General features: G+C 34.0%; 1 protein-coding gene across 1 annotated transcript in view; it reads left to right on the forward strand.

Annotated features, from left to right (window-relative positions):
* The window catches only part of LOC106667703, a 147,099-nt gene that overhangs the window by 106,124 nt on the left and 22,578 nt on the right, over positions 1 to 18,397 (forward strand). The window contains exons 2-4 of the mRNA XM_014395818.2: positions 3,144 to 3,358; positions 16,121 to 16,256; positions 16,320 to 16,453. Coding sequence (XP_014251304.1) covers positions 3,144 to 3,358; positions 16,121 to 16,256; positions 16,320 to 16,453 — 485 coding nt within the window. The remainder of the gene's footprint in view (positions 1 to 3,143; positions 3,359 to 16,120; positions 16,257 to 16,319; positions 16,454 to 18,397) is intronic.

The following is an 18,397-nucleotide window of genomic DNA, read 5'->3' on the forward strand; positions in this document are numbered from 1 at the left end:
TCAAGCAGCAGTAAGTGGAAAAAATATAATAGATGTTTATTGACAAAATCTATGAGAAAACAGCAAGGTCACTGGAGTCTAACTGCATACGATTCAATAAGTAGATAAGTACAATAAATCGATAAGATCTATAGAAAAAGAGTTATGTTTAATTAATATCGATATTTGGCAGTTTAAGATATTTTGTTACTTTTATAATTAAAACACTCTAAAGACCGCTAAATACACATTTTTTTTTAATTTTTAATTTATCAACTTTTTGACTACTAAAATTTTTCCGTTTTTAAGAAGTTCTCAGAATATCTGATCGAAACGTCTATAATTCAAAAATGGTTAAAAGGATTTTAAAGTCAAACATACCATTTAAAAGAAGAAAAATGATCCTTTTTCTATTGACAAAGAGATATGTATCATAAAAATATATAAAAGATTTCAATAAGAAAATACATAAAATAAGAAAATAATTTGGTCAAAAAAACGTCGTTTTTTTTAAAATAATAGTCCGATTTTAATTACAGTTGTAAAATGTATTTGACAGTTTCTTTAATACGAATTATCAACCATAAAAATCGGTCAACTAGCTTTTGAGAAAAATGTTGCTAGAGCTTGCACTAAGAATTTCAGTCACGCAGAAGGTCGTGCGAGAAGAAATTATCAGTCAAAAAATTAATTTACACCGATTTCCGCGAAAGTCGGTATCTACGGGTTTTATAATGCTATAATCACGACAATGAGGTCAAATCTACGTTTTAACCATTTCTGAAGAATTCCGAATGAATATTTTTTACTGTTACTAATTACTTATCTACTACTACTACTAACTGCACTGATCAACGTCAAAATATCTTCTGGCATTCGCTTGCTTACAAACGTAAGGCGTTCCTGTTAACAAGGGAGAATAATTAATTCCATAAATACCCTCCACTTTTCTAATAACAACGTGTTAATTATAAATAAACTTAAGGGAATTCTTAATAAATCGAGTTAATCGGGGCACCGGAACACAAAGGGCTGCACTCTCAGGTATTAGAATATTCAAAACATCCTTGCTCTCCACAAAGTCATACCGATGTTCGTTCAAGTCAAATACTTAGGATTATACGTAGGCAGCAAACTGACCTGGAATCTCCACACAAGACTTAGGAGACAACAACTTAACAGAAGATATAGACAACTACGAAGACCTCTAGCACCGTCAACACTTCACTGCGACCACTTTAGACATAAAAAAGTTGAACTGCGGGGTTCTGCCAAGCCATCTAACATCCAGCACATGTCTTCCGTTCAATCAAAAGTCCTCATACAAATCGTCAAACCTCCCTACTACAGTAACCTCACTATCCACAACCAATTCCTTTTGTAAACAAACTGATCCTATTCCCGATTCAAAATATTTCTACCCTAATATCTCGATTCTTTCTAATCCTACCATGTCTACACGTCGCCTTAATCGACAACGGCCTCAAAACCTTATAGCCGCAGAACCCCTCACATACATTGCCAGCATTGGCTGGTTTTTCTTGGCATATGTCTTCCGATTGCAGCGCTGGTATTAACGTCAGTGCTATGATCGTGTGAAAAACGATTTGTGATCACATTTTAAATGTACTAGTAAGTAAGGGCTCAAATAAAATAATTAAAAAATAAATCAAATGGATCAACAGTTCGGCATGACACAGACGTTGTGCGGGTTTAGCCTATTCTATGTTATGTAAAATTCATAAATATTTAATAATTACTGAATAAACACTTCTCTCCTTTTAAAGTTACTTAATTTTCTGTTTCTAAATCATTTGGAAAATTATCTTTAAAACCCAACTTAAAATGTAAGTGTATTTATATTAATTGCCTTAGTAGGGGATGCCCGTCGACGCGGGCGAAGTCAGGTGTCAGGTTAATGAGATTTGGAGGCAGACGAAAGAAATATTTTAATATAGCTAATATTGTTTGTTTAATTGATGGAGGGATTATTAATATTTAAATTATCAATTATATGTAACCGAGGATTATTTCTTTCATTTTCTTCATTGTCCCTTAATTTTTACTATACACTCCCTACATTCTGATTCCTTCTCCGCTGGTAGCAAAGCGCTTAATTCACAGCAATGAAACTTTTTTTCAAAATCTAATTTTAGTCACAATTAAATGTCAATAAATCGTTATTTAGAGATTAAAAAATATTTAAAAAGGATGGTGATTGGTTATAAAAAACATTTTTGTATTTTATGTATTTTCTTATAGAAATCTTCTATAGATTTTTATGGTACATCATTCTAAAACTACGTGTCTCTTCTTTCAAATGGTATGTTAGGCGTTAAAATCATTTTAGCGCTTTTTGAATTATAGACGTTTCAATAAGAAATGCCGAGAACGGCTTCTTAAAATCGAAAAAATTTCAGGCGTCAAAAAATCAATAAATATACATTCAAACAAAAGTTTATATTTAGGGTTCTTTAGAGGTGCTAAAACGAAATTTCATATTATTTTCTCGAGAAAAAAAATTTATGACCTAGTTTACTTGAAAAATATTCGTTTAGATTATAAAAATTATTTTATATACTAATTATTTTTATACGTACGTAAATGTTTAGTAAAATTACGTTAGTTGTTTGTATATTTATTTTATTAATCACAGGATTGTATACAATTAAACAATCCAAAAGAAATATTGAAATAAATCCGTACTTAAAACAATAGAATTGAATAGTAGTCAATGTTTTAGAGCTAGTTCACTGGTTCTGTCTTCTTACGTTCACTAACATCGTCACATGTTACTAACTTCCAAAACAAATGAATATTAATTCATTAATTTAGGTGGCCAATTGAGCCGTTCAAATTACCCTCATTGGTCGAAAGCTCTTTTTCTTCAGGGAAAAAAAGATATAGAAACTAACTTTGTTCTATGGAACCACTTTCTTTCATTTCACCTTCCAATGGTTTTAAAATTCTTTTACTTATAACAAATGATCTACTCCTTAGAATTATTAAGGATTAAGTTACGTGCTAATAAATTAATTCTGCATATCACGAGTTGTCCGACAGGTTTTTCTTTATGCTGTTATTATTTGAAAAATATAATAAATTAAGACCGATATTATATAATAACGCAGAAATCAAACAATAGTTTATGTTTAATTTTTTAGGTGTGACCGGACTGAGGGATGTGAAAGTGACGGTGCCAGAGGCTGTCCGCCTGGGTCAACATGCAGTTCTTTCTTGTTCCTTCCAGTTAGACGGCGAATCACTTTACACGGTCAAGTGGTACAAAGGGGGTCGCGAGTTCTTCAGGTACACCCCCAAGGAGAACCCTTCACTCAAGATCTTCTCGATGCCGGGCCTCGGCGAAGAAGACATAGCCGTAAGTGGAAAAGCTCATCACGGAAAAAACGGAGGATTTTTACGGATGAAATAATTCAGTCAGCCCTCCGGGCCTCGTATTTTTATCCTTAGCCAAATAGGCGGCGTTTATTGCATTCCCACAGCCTAATGGTTTCCTGAGAATCCCTCTCCTATATTAGATCCTTTGCAAATGATATCTATTAGAATAATAAATTGTAACTCTCTTTACAACCTTAAATTTCTTAAATAATATTATTTCATTAAAATGTAAGGGATGATTACTCACTAAGAGACTGTAATTTTTAAGATAGTTTTTATGTTTCAAATTAAAGTAAAGAATTTTAATAGATAGTATATTATATTAGATAGAGTTTATATTGTTATTTCCTTAGGCTTGTTTCTTTTAGGCTTCAAGTTGTGTTCGTAAAAATACTGCTTTACACGTATTAAGAATAAGACCGACTAATTTTAATAAATGATCGCAACGATAAATGACAAACGATAAATACGTGATTATTTTAAAAACATTTTGTCGGTCTATTTGTGAAAAAATGAAGAACACATGTCTGAAAATATCGAAGAAAATCCAATATATGATTCGAATGTTCGTAAAAAAGTAATAACAGAAATTTATATCATCTACTCCAAAAGCGTCAATATTTATAGAATGGTATAAAAAGATTGTTTTTTTTTTCTATTCCATGCTCGTTGATTTTTATGATAATCAAACTAATAAAACCCTACGTTTGAATATAAAATTTAAACGATGTTATTTTTAAAATTTAAGAATTTTCTACTGAAAAATACAACCATTGTCATTTCCGTCGTAGAAGTAAACTGGATTTGGGATTTGGATTTATATAGGCTCAAATCCACATATGTATGCACATGCTTACATTTGCAGATGTGAGATTATCATTTCTTGCAGTCCACAGCAATTCCAACTTTTGCTATTTACAATAAATTACTGGCAGGCCACGAGCCATATCTTAGAGGACATCAACAGCTAAGTCATTTCAGCCTCCAACGAAATCAATTCATTTGAAACCGACACTCTCACTATCTCTTAAATACATTCTTTCTTATTTACATACCATTCACACAGTTAGGGTAATAAATTACTCGTTATTTCTCCATCACCCTTTACAAGTATTAAGATCGATAAGGTACTCAGTATTCCGCCATCGGCCTTTCACACTACACATTCACGCTAATAAATACATTCATTCTCAACACACACTAGGTGAACAAAACTATCAGTATCCCATGCCATAACTCTGTTTCCTCCAATTTTCGGAACCGAAGAACCAGATACTCGCCATCGTGCTCAAGCACAATTTTCATATTCGTTGGCATTCCTACACGCTCTATACATGGAGTCAAGGAATTACATCCTTCAATTAGGTGGGACACATCGAGCAACCTTTCTCTGCATGCCGGACACATATGCGGGCTTTGGCCCAAAAGTGAGTGTCCGAGTGTCAACTATCCTTAATCGGGTAAGTATGACCCTTCTTCTACGAGTCAGATCCTCCAAGGGCCACCTATGGACACTTTTTTTGATATGTGAGAAATTCTCGGATGGCCGGTTCACTGACGCTACCACATTTTTTTAAATCATGTTTTGTATTGCATTTTTAGCGATAGAAGGACGGTTCGCGGAGGCTAAGTATGGAGATACGGAGATTGGAGCAGCTACCATCGTCTCGCACTCCCCAATGCGTGCCAAATCGTGTAAACGTAACTGTGCGGCGGGAGCGACGTGAAATATAAACAGTTTCGCACTGCTGCTACAATCACTCAAGACTTTAACAATGTTATTATCGTTCAAGTTGATGCTATTGTTTCTTAAAAATTAATCTATATAAGTTTGTTCAAGAAAAAATTTGCGTCGGGTACAATGCTTTAACGCAGCGATAACCAAATTCATGGGCATAACGAACCATCTTTTATTGATGCCATGTTCAAACATTATCGTTTCTGATGCAATGCAATCATATTGAAACAAATTGTTTTCGCATTAACAAACCAAAAGAAAGAGAAAAAGTTAGATGGATGCCGCAAAAATTAGAAAGAGAGAGAGACTAAAATACAAGCATTCAGAAAGGCAGATAGTACAAAAATAAATAAAAAAGGAAAGAAAGAGAGGGAGAGAGAGGGAGAGAGAGAGAGAGAGAGAGAGAGAGACGGAAGAATACTTTCAAATATAGAAAGAGTCAGCAACAGTGTGCCGTACTAGAAATAAAAACGCAATGGGAAATTTTATTGTAAATTCAACTGTAAACAGGTAGCTTTGCGATTCAAACTAGAACAACAGTCTTAAGGAAAATATATCATTTTAACATTTAAATTTATTTCTTTAAAATCTATTTTGATAAATGACATTGTTTCATCCGAGTTGTCCGGCATTGCCGTAGATGGCCAGCGTAGAATTGTCGACGGCAGTTGGATAAAAATTTATTGGACCGCTAATTCTAGCTCTTATATGGAGGTACGCAAATTTTGCGCATTAACCCGTCGCGATGAATTTAAATGCAAAGTCGTCACTGCTATGTTTAGTATCTCCGAACTACATAAATGTTTAATTCAATGTTATCTGTAATATCGAGTTCTATATGATGATAGCTGTAAATTCAAATTAAAACTATGTCTTATTAGACTGAATGATAAGAAATGAAGGCCTAATTCTGTTAAAAACATAATTACGTGGCATTATTATTTTAAAGATGTACATAGATATTGAAGACAGAGAAAAAAAGAAAAATGAAGAAGGTGGGTATGTGAAAGAGATAGTAAAAATTTCTTCCAAAGTTAAATTAGTTCGAGAACGCTTGCTTACAGAGGAAAAAAGAGAGTGAATGTGAAAGAAGGAAAAAAAGAGGAGAGATGCAAAGAAAAAATAAAGAAAGACAAATATTTACAAAAGAGGTTCAGAGGGATAGATTTAGATAAGTAAATAGATAAATAGAGCGCGAGAGAGAGAGTTTGAGAAGGAGGTGCGAGGATAGAGAACTTGTAAAAAGGAACGACTGAATTTCTTTGGTTCCAAGGAAGGCAGTGAAATCGAAAAAAAATATCAAAATCAACAATCAAACAAGACTAAACGATCGAAAACTGGCAACTATAACTAACAAACTAATTCATTTAATTAAAAAACAAAAAATCCACTTTAATTCAATATAGCGCATAATTATTATTTACGTTCCAGCGTTTCTTCTCTCAGTTCATTAGTAAATTGTACGGTTTAGAAGCAGTTAAAGAAGTTAAAGATTTATCGGTTCTGTTTAATAATGAGAGTTAATTTATGCTTCCTTACCTTTAAGGAGTGCTGAGCTAAAACGCTAAACGGTGTGAGAGAGTCATCTAAATGCAAAATTTTGTTTATTCAAAAGCCAATCTCGCCCCCTTTAAAACAAAATAACACAGGACGCCACATTGGACTGGTATAAAACAGTTTTCAAAATATTTAAGACTACTTTCACGGAATAAACAATACTTATACCAACGTAATTCATCGTTCAACGTTAAAGTTTATGACCAAGAGAAAACAAAACTAAATATATAAACGAATGATGAAAACAGCTATAAAACGAATATTGACACCATTATATTTATGAACCATCGAGAGGAAATAGTCCTTCAGGCATTACAGCGAAAATTAATAAAGGATTTCATGAAATACGCCCTATTTATATATTCGCAATAACGGCCAAAACTTACCAGTCTAAATATCCTTTTATACAGCCCTGAATTAGATGCAATAAATTGCCGAAAGCGTTGCGAAGATTTAAAATAGGAAAATCTTTAATTGGCCACATCACTAGTCATACCAAAGAGAATATTGTAAAGTTGGTCGATAAATCTGCCAGATATTTTTTACATTTTATCTAACAAACTAAAATAGAGATAAACTAAATTTTCTGCGTCCAGTTTTGTTTATTTCAGGAATTATGAAAAGTTACTTTTTTGCACCAAGATGAAATCACCAGAAAGGCAAAAACCCACTTTGTTTATATTAAAAACTTTATTGAGACTGATTAAATTCATCACCTAAACCTTCAAAGTTCACATGTAATTGACAATGATCACGTATATTTTATTTGTTAAAAAAAAATACTGATCGTTTAGCAGGCTTGAGAATTAGTTGAGAATAATTGTATCAGAACTCATTAGCATCTTCTTATTGCTATTTAACCATTAAGGATCAATTTGATTTTTGTCACAGTAATCAATAAACAGTGTAATCGCACAATATTAACTTGCCGAAATCTCGCGTTTTAAGAGCACTGTTTATAGGTGGCCTTCCAAAAACCTGACTCATAGAAGAAGGGACATTCTCACACGATTAAACATAGAAAACGTACTTTTACACAAGCCCGCGTATGTGTGCGGCATGCAGAGAAAGATTGCTCAATGTGTCCCGCCTAACTGAAGGTGCGATTCCTTGGCTCCATATAGAGAACGTGTAGGAATGCTACCAAATATTAGAATTGTGCTTTAGCATGGCAGTATCTGGGTCCCCTGTTCCGAGTCTTAGCGGAAACAGTGTTGGTTTCCTGTACACAGTACTGACAGTTTTGTGTAACTAGCGTATGTTGAGAGTCAATGTATTTATTAGCATGAATGTGTAATGTGAGAGGGCCGATGGCAGATTATTGAGTACCTCATCGATTAGGTATTGGAGGAAGTACGAGTATTCAACCACACTAACCGAGTGAACTAAGGTGATAATAAGTTTTAAAAGAGTGGGTCAGCGTGTAAATAGTTTTGGATTTATGAATTGCTTGCGTTGGAGATTGAAATGGCATAGCTGTAGATATCCTCTGGAGCCCAACCTCGGTGCCTGGGCGGATAGGACTGAGGTATGACGCCGGACTGCCAATCCTCGTGATGGGTGATTGTCGAGACCTACCGGTGATTTATTGTAAATTACAAAAGCTGGAAATACCTTTGGACGATAGAAGTGATACGGTCAACTCTGAACACATGTATGTATATGTAAATTTCATGCATGTGCAAATCTGAGCATGTATGAATCAGTAATATATCGAATTAAATGAAATTATTTACATTGCGTTAATTTGGAATTGTAATATTTGAAGTTAAATTTGTATCATTGGCATACAAAAATCATTGTTGAGGCATATATTATTGTCAAACTTTAAAAGAGAAGAATTATTTTTATTTAAGGTTAACAAAAATACATATTCGAAATGTTAGTTATTGATTTATCATTTTGATTGATTCTTTATATCTTCACAATTTGTTATCATATTTTTTTATATACATAGTAACAACTCAAAGTAATGAAATTGTTTTCTTTAATTAAGGACTAGTACATATTATTTTTGTATCACAAATCTTCGCTGCGAATTTGACAAAAGAAAAATTCTAGGTAATGATAAAAATGTTTGATGTTGCTAATTGACAATGCCATAATGCTAAACGACGCTGTACTTTCCGTTTACATTTTTTAAGGACAATGTTTGCCTCCGGCTTTCATTTTGTAAAGAGATGCTTTTACAGGAAACTCCGCAATTTGTGAGCAATTAGCAATCGAGTCTTGAAGTCCGGATTAAATGGCCCACTATACTGCGGTATCTGACTCATCAAACTGAGCTCAAGTTAATTAAATTAAGATAGCTGATACATGAATCCTTTGTCCACTGCTGCTGTCTTGTTCCAATCTTCTAAAGTCGATTTTTCTCACCTTCGATTAAAACACCGTCCCTCTAGTTGTGGCTGAAGATACATATTAGTCTTACATGATATTTGTATGTCAACATAAACAACCTTGCCATTTATCACTCTCATATACCGTATGTACGAAACCTGTAACAGTAGAATTCCCAACATACGGCTTCCTCAAGATTCCTGTAAATACACTACAAAAGATATTTCATTTGTTTGTTATTTACTACTTGTATTAAGTAAATATTTTCAATATATGCTGTTCAAGTTGTCTGAATCACTTAAAGAACAACACACTATATCGAGTCATTAATTTTAATAAGAAGGTCTCTTATTTCATTAAAAAAATTTATTACAACACAAAGCGAAATAATTTTGTCAAGATGTTTTGTCATATTATTTAAACATTGTCTAAACACTTATTTTACCTTATTTCTATTTAAACAAGAGTTTAGATAATGCCGTTGAACCAATAGTGACGCGAGAAATTTAATAAAAATGCCTTAATAAAAATTCATCGTTCGATCATCAATTTAGTACAATCTTATAGACGGCTGCAGCTATTTAGATAGTAATAAATTGAAACTAGAATAATTAGGTCCATTTTAAATAAATCAGAGAAAGACGAAGAAATTGAAAACTAATGTGAAAGCAAATGGCCTTCCAATTGGAAACTTCCAGGCTTTGACTAAGAAAGGCAAAAACCCATGAAAAACCACGTTTTTTTACCTTATTCGTGAAATTGTTAGTAAACCGTTAGGCTGACTGTAAACCAGCTCGAAACAACATCTGTAGAGGATTAATTTTTGAGTCAAATGAGATTAAAACCTGCCTTATCGGACGAAAATTTCATTTTTGGCGATTTTTCAAAGTAGCTCGGAAATGAAGGGTTTGCGGACACAGGTTCGTGAAGCTAAATTTCAGCCAAGAAGTGTGTGATACTATTCTATTATATTATGGCTTCAGGAAAAAAAATTACAAGACAAAAGAAGCTAAAGCAATTTGTTATGACAGACTGCAATATTATTAGATGCAATTAAGAACCGAGGTTGCCCAATTATAGAGTAAATGAGAGTAATACCAGTGTTTGGGCTGGTTACTAAAATAAAAATTTAAAATAAAGGAATGAAAATAAAAAAACTTACGGTTTAGTGTGAACTGTAAAGGAACCACTCACTGGAGGTCGGCTTGCAAGATTGGGGCCGCCCTGCAATGCTGTAGAACGACCTAAAGTTCAAAAAGTTAAAAATAAAATGGGAAATGGCAAAAGAAAATGAAAGGGAAACAGAAAAAGTGCTTACGGGAGAGCAAATAGGTTTTTCTCTTTCCCAATAGATAGTAGAAAAATCAGAACTGGTGGAAAATGACGAAGGGAGAGGCGGAGGATAGGACTCGAAGGGTCAAAGTGCAGAAACTATTTGCTCTAGCCAAATGAACCACATTATTTTGTTTTTCTGTATCACGAATTTTACTAATAACGAGATAATTAAGTTAAAAAGGTTTTGGAACAAAACGAAATCATTTAATTAAACATTGTCCCATTTTCCATGGGAGTTTCTCGTATGTTGTGATGTCCAACTTCTTCCAGAAGCACATCCTTTTGATGACTTGGTCGAATTAGTCGAACGCTCGTCGTTTTCAGGATAGGACTTCAATTTGGCATCTGTGAAAAAAAGTTGTTGAAATGTTGCGAATTGTTTATTTTTGAATGTCGTTGACGAGTTAAGTACAATGGTCACAATATTCGAGTACGTGAAAAACCTCTTATCCTCATTATATTGACTTTCAAATCGTCGTAATAAATTTATATGAAATATATAATAATAAATTAAAGGGTAGATTTATCCATTGATCCAAATCTCGTTTATAAGGCTTCTTCACTCGAGTAAATATCTTCAAGGTAAGAGGAAATTATAAAAACCATCCGTGAGTGAATAATCGTAAATAACGTCCTTTAGTGAGCGTAAATTATTAAGTGGTAGAATCCGGGTCCTTTGTCTACAAGAAGGGATGCTTATCAATCCCGCTAACAGGACCCAGGTGTTATTAATTCGATTGACAAGTTATGCTAGATCAATCAACGGATTCGCCCTATCCGCCAATACTATCATAGGTCGTCAGGGGGATTTATAAACCCGGTTAGCGCCCCAGTCCGTAAAATAGTCTAATTTTCCGAACGGTCGCACAGGAAACTGTTTACCACGGCTTTTCCGCCGAACGTGATTTAGTAAAAGCCAACCGCCATAAAGATCTTCGACGGCGTTTACACGGCACACTTGTTAAAAGGACCACACAGATGGGTGTGTCGAAAAAAATGAGTTTCTTTAGCGCACCATTTACTACGTATCGTGGATGTTTGTACGTAAATGTATTACCGATAACGCTAAAATAAAACGAAGTGTAATATATCAAAATTTTTAGATGGTTTGTTAAAATCAATCTCAATCCTGTAAAGATCTTTAGTCAATTGCGACCATCCTGGTCCGCCTACTGTAGCTGATTAGATTCGATATTTTCCCCTTCTTTAGTAGTACATTTTTCAATAATATTTCTAGTGTTCAAGGAAAGAACAAACCACTAATTAAGTCGGAAAAAAATATTGATCTCAAATGATTTAAAGAGGGACGTTCTAATATTCCAATTAATTTTAGGCAATTAATTTTACACAATTTATACACCTCAGATGTAATAATATATCTGCCCAGCGAATGGAACCTAATTATATCATCCGAGCTTAACCTAAGCTGACAAACAAATCTCAACTTGTTAAAATTGGTTTATATTTAAAATAATTCAATTTCACCAAAGCAGGAAATTGTTCGATACACTTTTTTTTACTCTGAGTTTAGGGCTCTATTTACATCCAACAAAAGTAGTAATTTTCAAGTTGGAATACTAAATCTTTTAAAAATGATCAGACCAACTTTGAATCTTGTTGAATCCAAAGCTGCTCTGCCCCAACCATTACTAGCAACCTCTTTGACTCTGCCCCCAGTTTTGGTTGGTAGGTATATCAACACTCCGCATTACGGTTCGAAAGCAAATCTTGGAATTCTATCTTCAAGCATTTCCTGCGATTTTATCCACCATTTGAACATTTTTTAAAACATACATTATCAGATTACCATGACAGGTTTCGAACCTTACCAGATACTTAGGTGTGTTATTATGCAATAGAAGGAGGCAGTTCAAAAATCCTTGTTCAGGTTCCTCCCTTCCTGGATAGCTAATCCCCACAGCTCAAAAAACGAAATGATACAATTTCATCATAGCTTCCGAACTATTTATTAGCAGGAGCTTTAACAAGTATATTTCTAACAAACGAGGTAGCTATTACAGCTTGTTTCTCGAGACTTGTAACCACAGTAACACTTTACCTGATAACTTATGTTGATCCCTAAATAATTGTAATTAATAGTTTTATTTATTACGATCCCCCCATAATATAGATTTTGACATTTACCTTTCCGACCTTTTCCATATAAAACAAACACTTTTAATTTTTCTCTGTTCACCATCAATCTACTTTTACCACAATTTAATTTCATTATTTTTAGTTTTCTCCGAGCATCAGCCAAAATAATATCATCTCCGAATAGCATTGGGAGGTCCGTACAATTCTGTAAACCTTCAACTCCGTCCTTACGAAAGAACAATTCTATATCCAAAATTAATTATCTAAACAATATTTTCTATTCCAATTTAGAATTACCAAGTTTTTATTTGAGGTATTTGCTTTTCTGAACACGTGTGGAACTCACTACTTAGTTGGCTATAAATTATTTTATAATAATCTAGTATGTTAGCTTTTCTTGCGTGGGTCATATAATTAATTCACTCCGAAAAATGTAAATTGGCAAAACAAATTTATTTAGTACTCTGGCAAGATTAATATTAAATGTTTGGGATTATTAAGAGGCTATCTGTTTGTAAATTAGAACTAAAACGGCGGCGTGAAGTATTACAGATTAGAGATATGATTAGTAATGCATAGCAGTTGAATTTTTTTTTCTTTAGTTGATCGTTGACAAGTCTTAACGTTATAAAACAAGCGAATCCTAAAGAATATTTCTAATTTTTACACAGCAACTACAAATTTGACTTGAGGTTTTGCATCCGCAAAAGAGGGACCCCACTCAGGAAGCACGGAGTCCATATTTCAGCAGTTACTGCGGCCAGGACAGAAAGCTTTAATGGCTTCTGTTAATTAGACGCTCGTGGCTTTAGAACACAAACATTCTTTATTTTATGCATTTTCCTTTATCCTTTTACTAACCACGGCGCCATTTCTTACACCTCCATCCAGTAAAAGTTCGTCCTCCTGTTTCCAACGGTTCAAGACGCTGTCTAAAAAGAAAAAATAAACTGCCAAAAATACTCCGACATTTCTGGAATCCTCAGGTTTCGCTTTTAAGTAAAATCCTATTGGTATAGTCCTCTTTTTCTATTCAAGTCGTCAGCTCTATTTTGTACAGCGAATCGACAGGCAACAAAGTGGTATAGAGAAATAAAAAGTTCGCCATGTTTAAATGTTAAACATTACTTATAATTATATATATTTACAACTATAAGGCGGTTTAAAGAAAAATGTGTAATGAAACAAGATATCTCTTCGTTTCAGGAAATAGCAACCCTGTGCCATAAAATAAACCGATGTGAATTCGATATTTATATAAATAAAGTTACAATAGTTCACACTTTAATTGATAACTTAAAAATCTTTTGCTTTAATTATTATTTTATTATTTACACCTCAATTTTAGATAGAATAAGTAAATGTGGTAAGTCATAGCAAAACATAATAAAATTAAACATGATGGAGAAACCAGGCCCTGGAGCACAGGACCATTGCCTCTTCAGCTAACGTAAAAGATTTCCAGGTAGGATTAGCGTGAACAGTTTTAAGACGAGGGGATTTAGGTGTACTGAAAGTGTATTGTGGAATTTCTCATAATGCGTTCATTTACAAAGTTTTGAACGAATGGAATATGGGGGTTTAACTGGAGACGTGAAAGGGTACATTACGTATTTTTCTAAGGATTTTGGATTGGAGAGGGATGCTGTATGAATTGGTATGTTTGGTTGAACCCTATACCGGACGAATGAGAGTTTTGCAAAGAGTCAGATGAGATTGTTGGTTGAGTTGTCTCAGCAAGAATTTGTAACATCGGTTCATGTCTTGTCGTTTCATGCGAGTGTGTGGATTCCAGGACAGTCTTCTGTCCAAGAACAGTCCCAGGTAATGTACTATGCAACAATCACTGTCAGTATGTCATTCAGTGACTTTCTTAGTGCGAGTGACTTCAGCACATTTGCTTTCATTCACTTCAATGTTTACCATGCAGAATCATCAATTTCGATTCAAATAGTAACTCTTAACAATTTGAAACACAGATGTTAGGGAAAACTGATAACAAAAACATGTGGAATCCTTCATCGCACGATTAAAAATATTTATTACAAAATAAATTACATTATAATACTTTATTTCTTGTTACATTACAAATTACTCGTTCTCTATACAGGGTGTCTTTTTTAGATAGCCCGGCTGAATTTCTCTTGAACCGAAGCGACCAAAAAAAAACATGTTTAATATGTTTTGTCTAGATTAAAATTTTTAACTTATTTTGGAAAAAATTATACAGGGTACCTCAGGTCGAGTTCAGCTTCAAAATTTCAAAAACGACGCTATGGATACGGACACATCATTTTAAAGGGTTTGTTGCACTGAAAATAATGGTGCAAACGGATTTTAAATTGGTCAAAAAAAGACAAATTTGCTAAGTATGAAAAAAACATTTGCTTTGTTATTTACCAACCACATTTCGGGGTGACCGAGAAGACCAACAGATCGGTGAGGTCCTATCCACTTATACCGGAAGTTACAATTTAAATAACGTCTCACCTGCAAAGAATTGTGTGCGGGGCGTCCATCATAATGGAGAATCATTCTTTGTCGTTGTCGCAGAGTAATATCATCTAATAGTGTTGGTAAAACCTCCCTAAACAAATTGAGGAACTGAGTACCATTTAAATGAATTATTTTCATAGAAATAAGGTGAAATTAATTTATTTCCGAGAAGTCCACACCAAACGTTGATATTGTAAACCACCTGTGATGATAAGTGTACAAAATTGTCGGATTTTCCTCAGCCCACGTCCGAAAATTCTAACAGTTAATTATGCCATTAAAGGTGATCTTGGATTCATCATTCCGTAAGATCGTTTTCTTCAGCCTCCAAATCGACATTTTTGCAAGGAACGTTAGACGCCCGTCATAATCAGAGTTCCAGAGTCCCTGGCCAAGATGAGAGCGTTACGGCTTAAAATTGTAAGTCCGGAGTACATCTCTAATTTTATTTTTTGAAAAACCTAAAAACCCTTTCCACATTTCGGAGAGAGGAATTGGGATTTTTGCAAACATACGATAAAATATTTAGCTCCTCGTCGAAATTGCGCTGCCGTTTTCTTGGTGATGGATTAGCAACTGATCTTCTCATATTGCGAGAAACACGAATAAACGTTTTGTGGTTTACTCTGGAGGGATCAGGAAATTTATGGAAGACAACTCGACAGCACGACGCGCAATACCACCACAATCAATAAAGCAATGTACTTATCAACTCGCTGTTGATCGAAAAAATGAGCTTTTCGGTTCATTTTGAATGAAAAACTGAATGTAACGAATAGGTACTATTGTGAAATGTATTTACTTCCAGGAATTAAGATTTGCTCTCATAATGCGAGTTTGACAAACAATGACCGAATGTAAACAATAAAGGTAATAATGTTTACTTCAGTGAAGAAGCAAATTATTGGCATTAAGAACGAAAGTTTCAAACTTTTTGCCATCACTTTGTCAGGATGTATAGGGTTGTATTTGAATTGTTGAAGTTGAACTCGGCCTGATGTATCTTTATAATTTTTTTCCAAAAAGGTAACAATTTGAAACTAGACAAAAAATATTAAAAACGAATTTTTTATTTTGATAGCGTCATTGGTTCAAAAGAAATTCAGCCGGGCCATCTATAAAGGATACCCTGTATATTATGCACACTTTTTAGCTGATTATTTTATTTCCGTTTATTAGAAAGAGTATTCGAACGCAACGCACGTCTGGCTGAAAAACGTGACGCAGAACATGACCGGAAATTACGATTGTGAGGTGTCCGCGGATGCACCATCCTTCCACACGGCGGTCATGAGTGCTCACATGCATGTAGTTGGTGAGTAAAAGAAAAACCTTTTACTATTACTCACTGTGAATTCCTCAACGTGTCTTTTTTCAGATCCACCACACGGCAGGCCAATTTTGATCGGCCTGAAGGCCCGCTACAGGCTCGGCGACATCATAACAGCCAACTGCACTTCGCCTAAGTCAAGGCCTGCAGCTAACTTGACGTGGGTCCTCAATGGAAAGTCGGTAAGTGAAATCCTAAACTTCTGGTTACGTGTTGGTTGGGTGTTTTTTAATATTTAAATCGCTTTTAAAGCAAAATACAAGTAAATTTTTCAAAAATACAACTAATAATCCCATTTTTCTTTTGTGTCATCACAAGTAAACGTTCATTTTATGTACTTTAATATAAAGTTTACCTTTCTTATTTATTTAATTAACGAGTTTAGTTAATCCCTATCTACAAATTATTTACTACAGAAAATGAACTATACTAAACTATGAACTATGACATTCAATGTAACATGCATTCTCCAGATAAAACTATTTTTTTTTATAGTAATTTATTAACATCCGTTTGGAAAATTAAAAATATATATATCGTGAGAAGACTATTTTTTAAAAAGAAAAACTTTTCATGAAGTATAACTCGTTTTAAAAGATTTGTTAATCAGAAAAATGAGTTTGAATTGTATTAATTTTTTTTGTAATCGTAACTTTGTATTCTCAGAACTTTCCGTAGATCCTCACAGGGCTCAATAATTGAAATAATTCAATACCGTCGTAAGACCATTTTTTATAGATAATTAGTTGTAATACTAATTAATAATTAATTGTGTAAATATTATTGTATTAACTGAGTAGAACAATTTTAATGAGGATATGTAAATGTCGAAGCAATATATTTCATGACTTACTTGGGCGCTCGAGAATCCCTTCCAAAAATCAAATGAAAATGTTCAAACAAGGGTAGTAGCTGCCACAGGGAAGAAAGCACCACACAAGAGCCATCTAAGATGTTTGCGAAAGGTCGGTGATGGGAAAAGGGTAGTCAATGGTAGTCAGTCAGTAGTTAAGAAGAGTTGAAAGGAGCTGACACCGATCAGTTGGTCGCGAATCACTTACTGTTTAGAGTTAGTAACTGGTCAGTGCCCAGTGATGAGTTAAAAGATGGATTGTGAATGCAACAGTTGTTGGTTACAATAATGGAGACGACTGAGCTTTGTTAGATTTTTATGGAGTGAGGAAGCTTTGGAGGGTGGCTTCGTCTTAGAAACCTCCTTTGTGGACTTTTAAGCAGTTCATAAACATTATTTTGAAATGTGAAGACCTGGAGTATTTTTTTATCTTACCATTGACAGGATTCTAAAGAAAATGCAATCCTTACGAATGAACGACTCTCCGACATATTCGTCTCTCTTTCTCTCTGCAACCGTGCTTCTCAATTGACATATAGATATGTTTAATTGATTACGGCAATACGATTTCAAACCAACGATTCTTTAATAAAATTTGTTTATCACAACTTACCTGTGAATGTACATCGGTAATATGTCGATTCATCAAAGGTCATTGGGAAAGAACATCACATTGCGATTTAGTCTGTTTAATAACAGTGTTTAATGTAAACCGTTGTATTTTTTCCAGCGTTTAGTGTTTATCAACTATATTGTTCTACCACACGACAGTAATTTATTAGCTTTGGAAATTAGAAAATTATAAAGGTTTAATTCAAGGTTCATTGGATTTTTTAATATTTTATATGGCCAAAATGTCCACTGTTAAAGGCGCGACCGGATACTAAACCATCACGACAACTTTACATATACGAACTGTATAATTGGGGCGCCGTTTTTCTCAGCAAAAATTAATACTTGTGTCGTTAAGATTAGTTCACGTCAGCCTCAAGATAAAGATTTTAATCCCTTTCTACTAAACCACGTCAGTTTTAACCAAAGTTTCTCAATCCAGGCAGTATCGAACTGCAAATAACCTTTCATCATTAATACTACTACTTTCTACTACTACTTTACAAAGTTTCTCAATCCAGGCAGTGTTTAATTATTATTATAATATCCTCTTAAAGCATGACTCATGACTTAATATTTTTGTCCTTAGTCAAAACAAACTGACTAGGCGTTTAGATAAATGACATTTTTATTGGTATGTGATAAATCAAACATTAGCTCA

Source organism: Cimex lectularius, unplaced genomic scaffold, assembly GCF_000648675.2.
Source record: "Cimex lectularius strain Harlan isolate CLEC.00 unplaced genomic scaffold, Clec_2.1 scaffold70, whole genome shotgun sequence".
Taxonomy (NCBI): Eukaryota; Metazoa; Arthropoda; class Insecta; order Hemiptera; family Cimicidae; genus Cimex; species Cimex lectularius.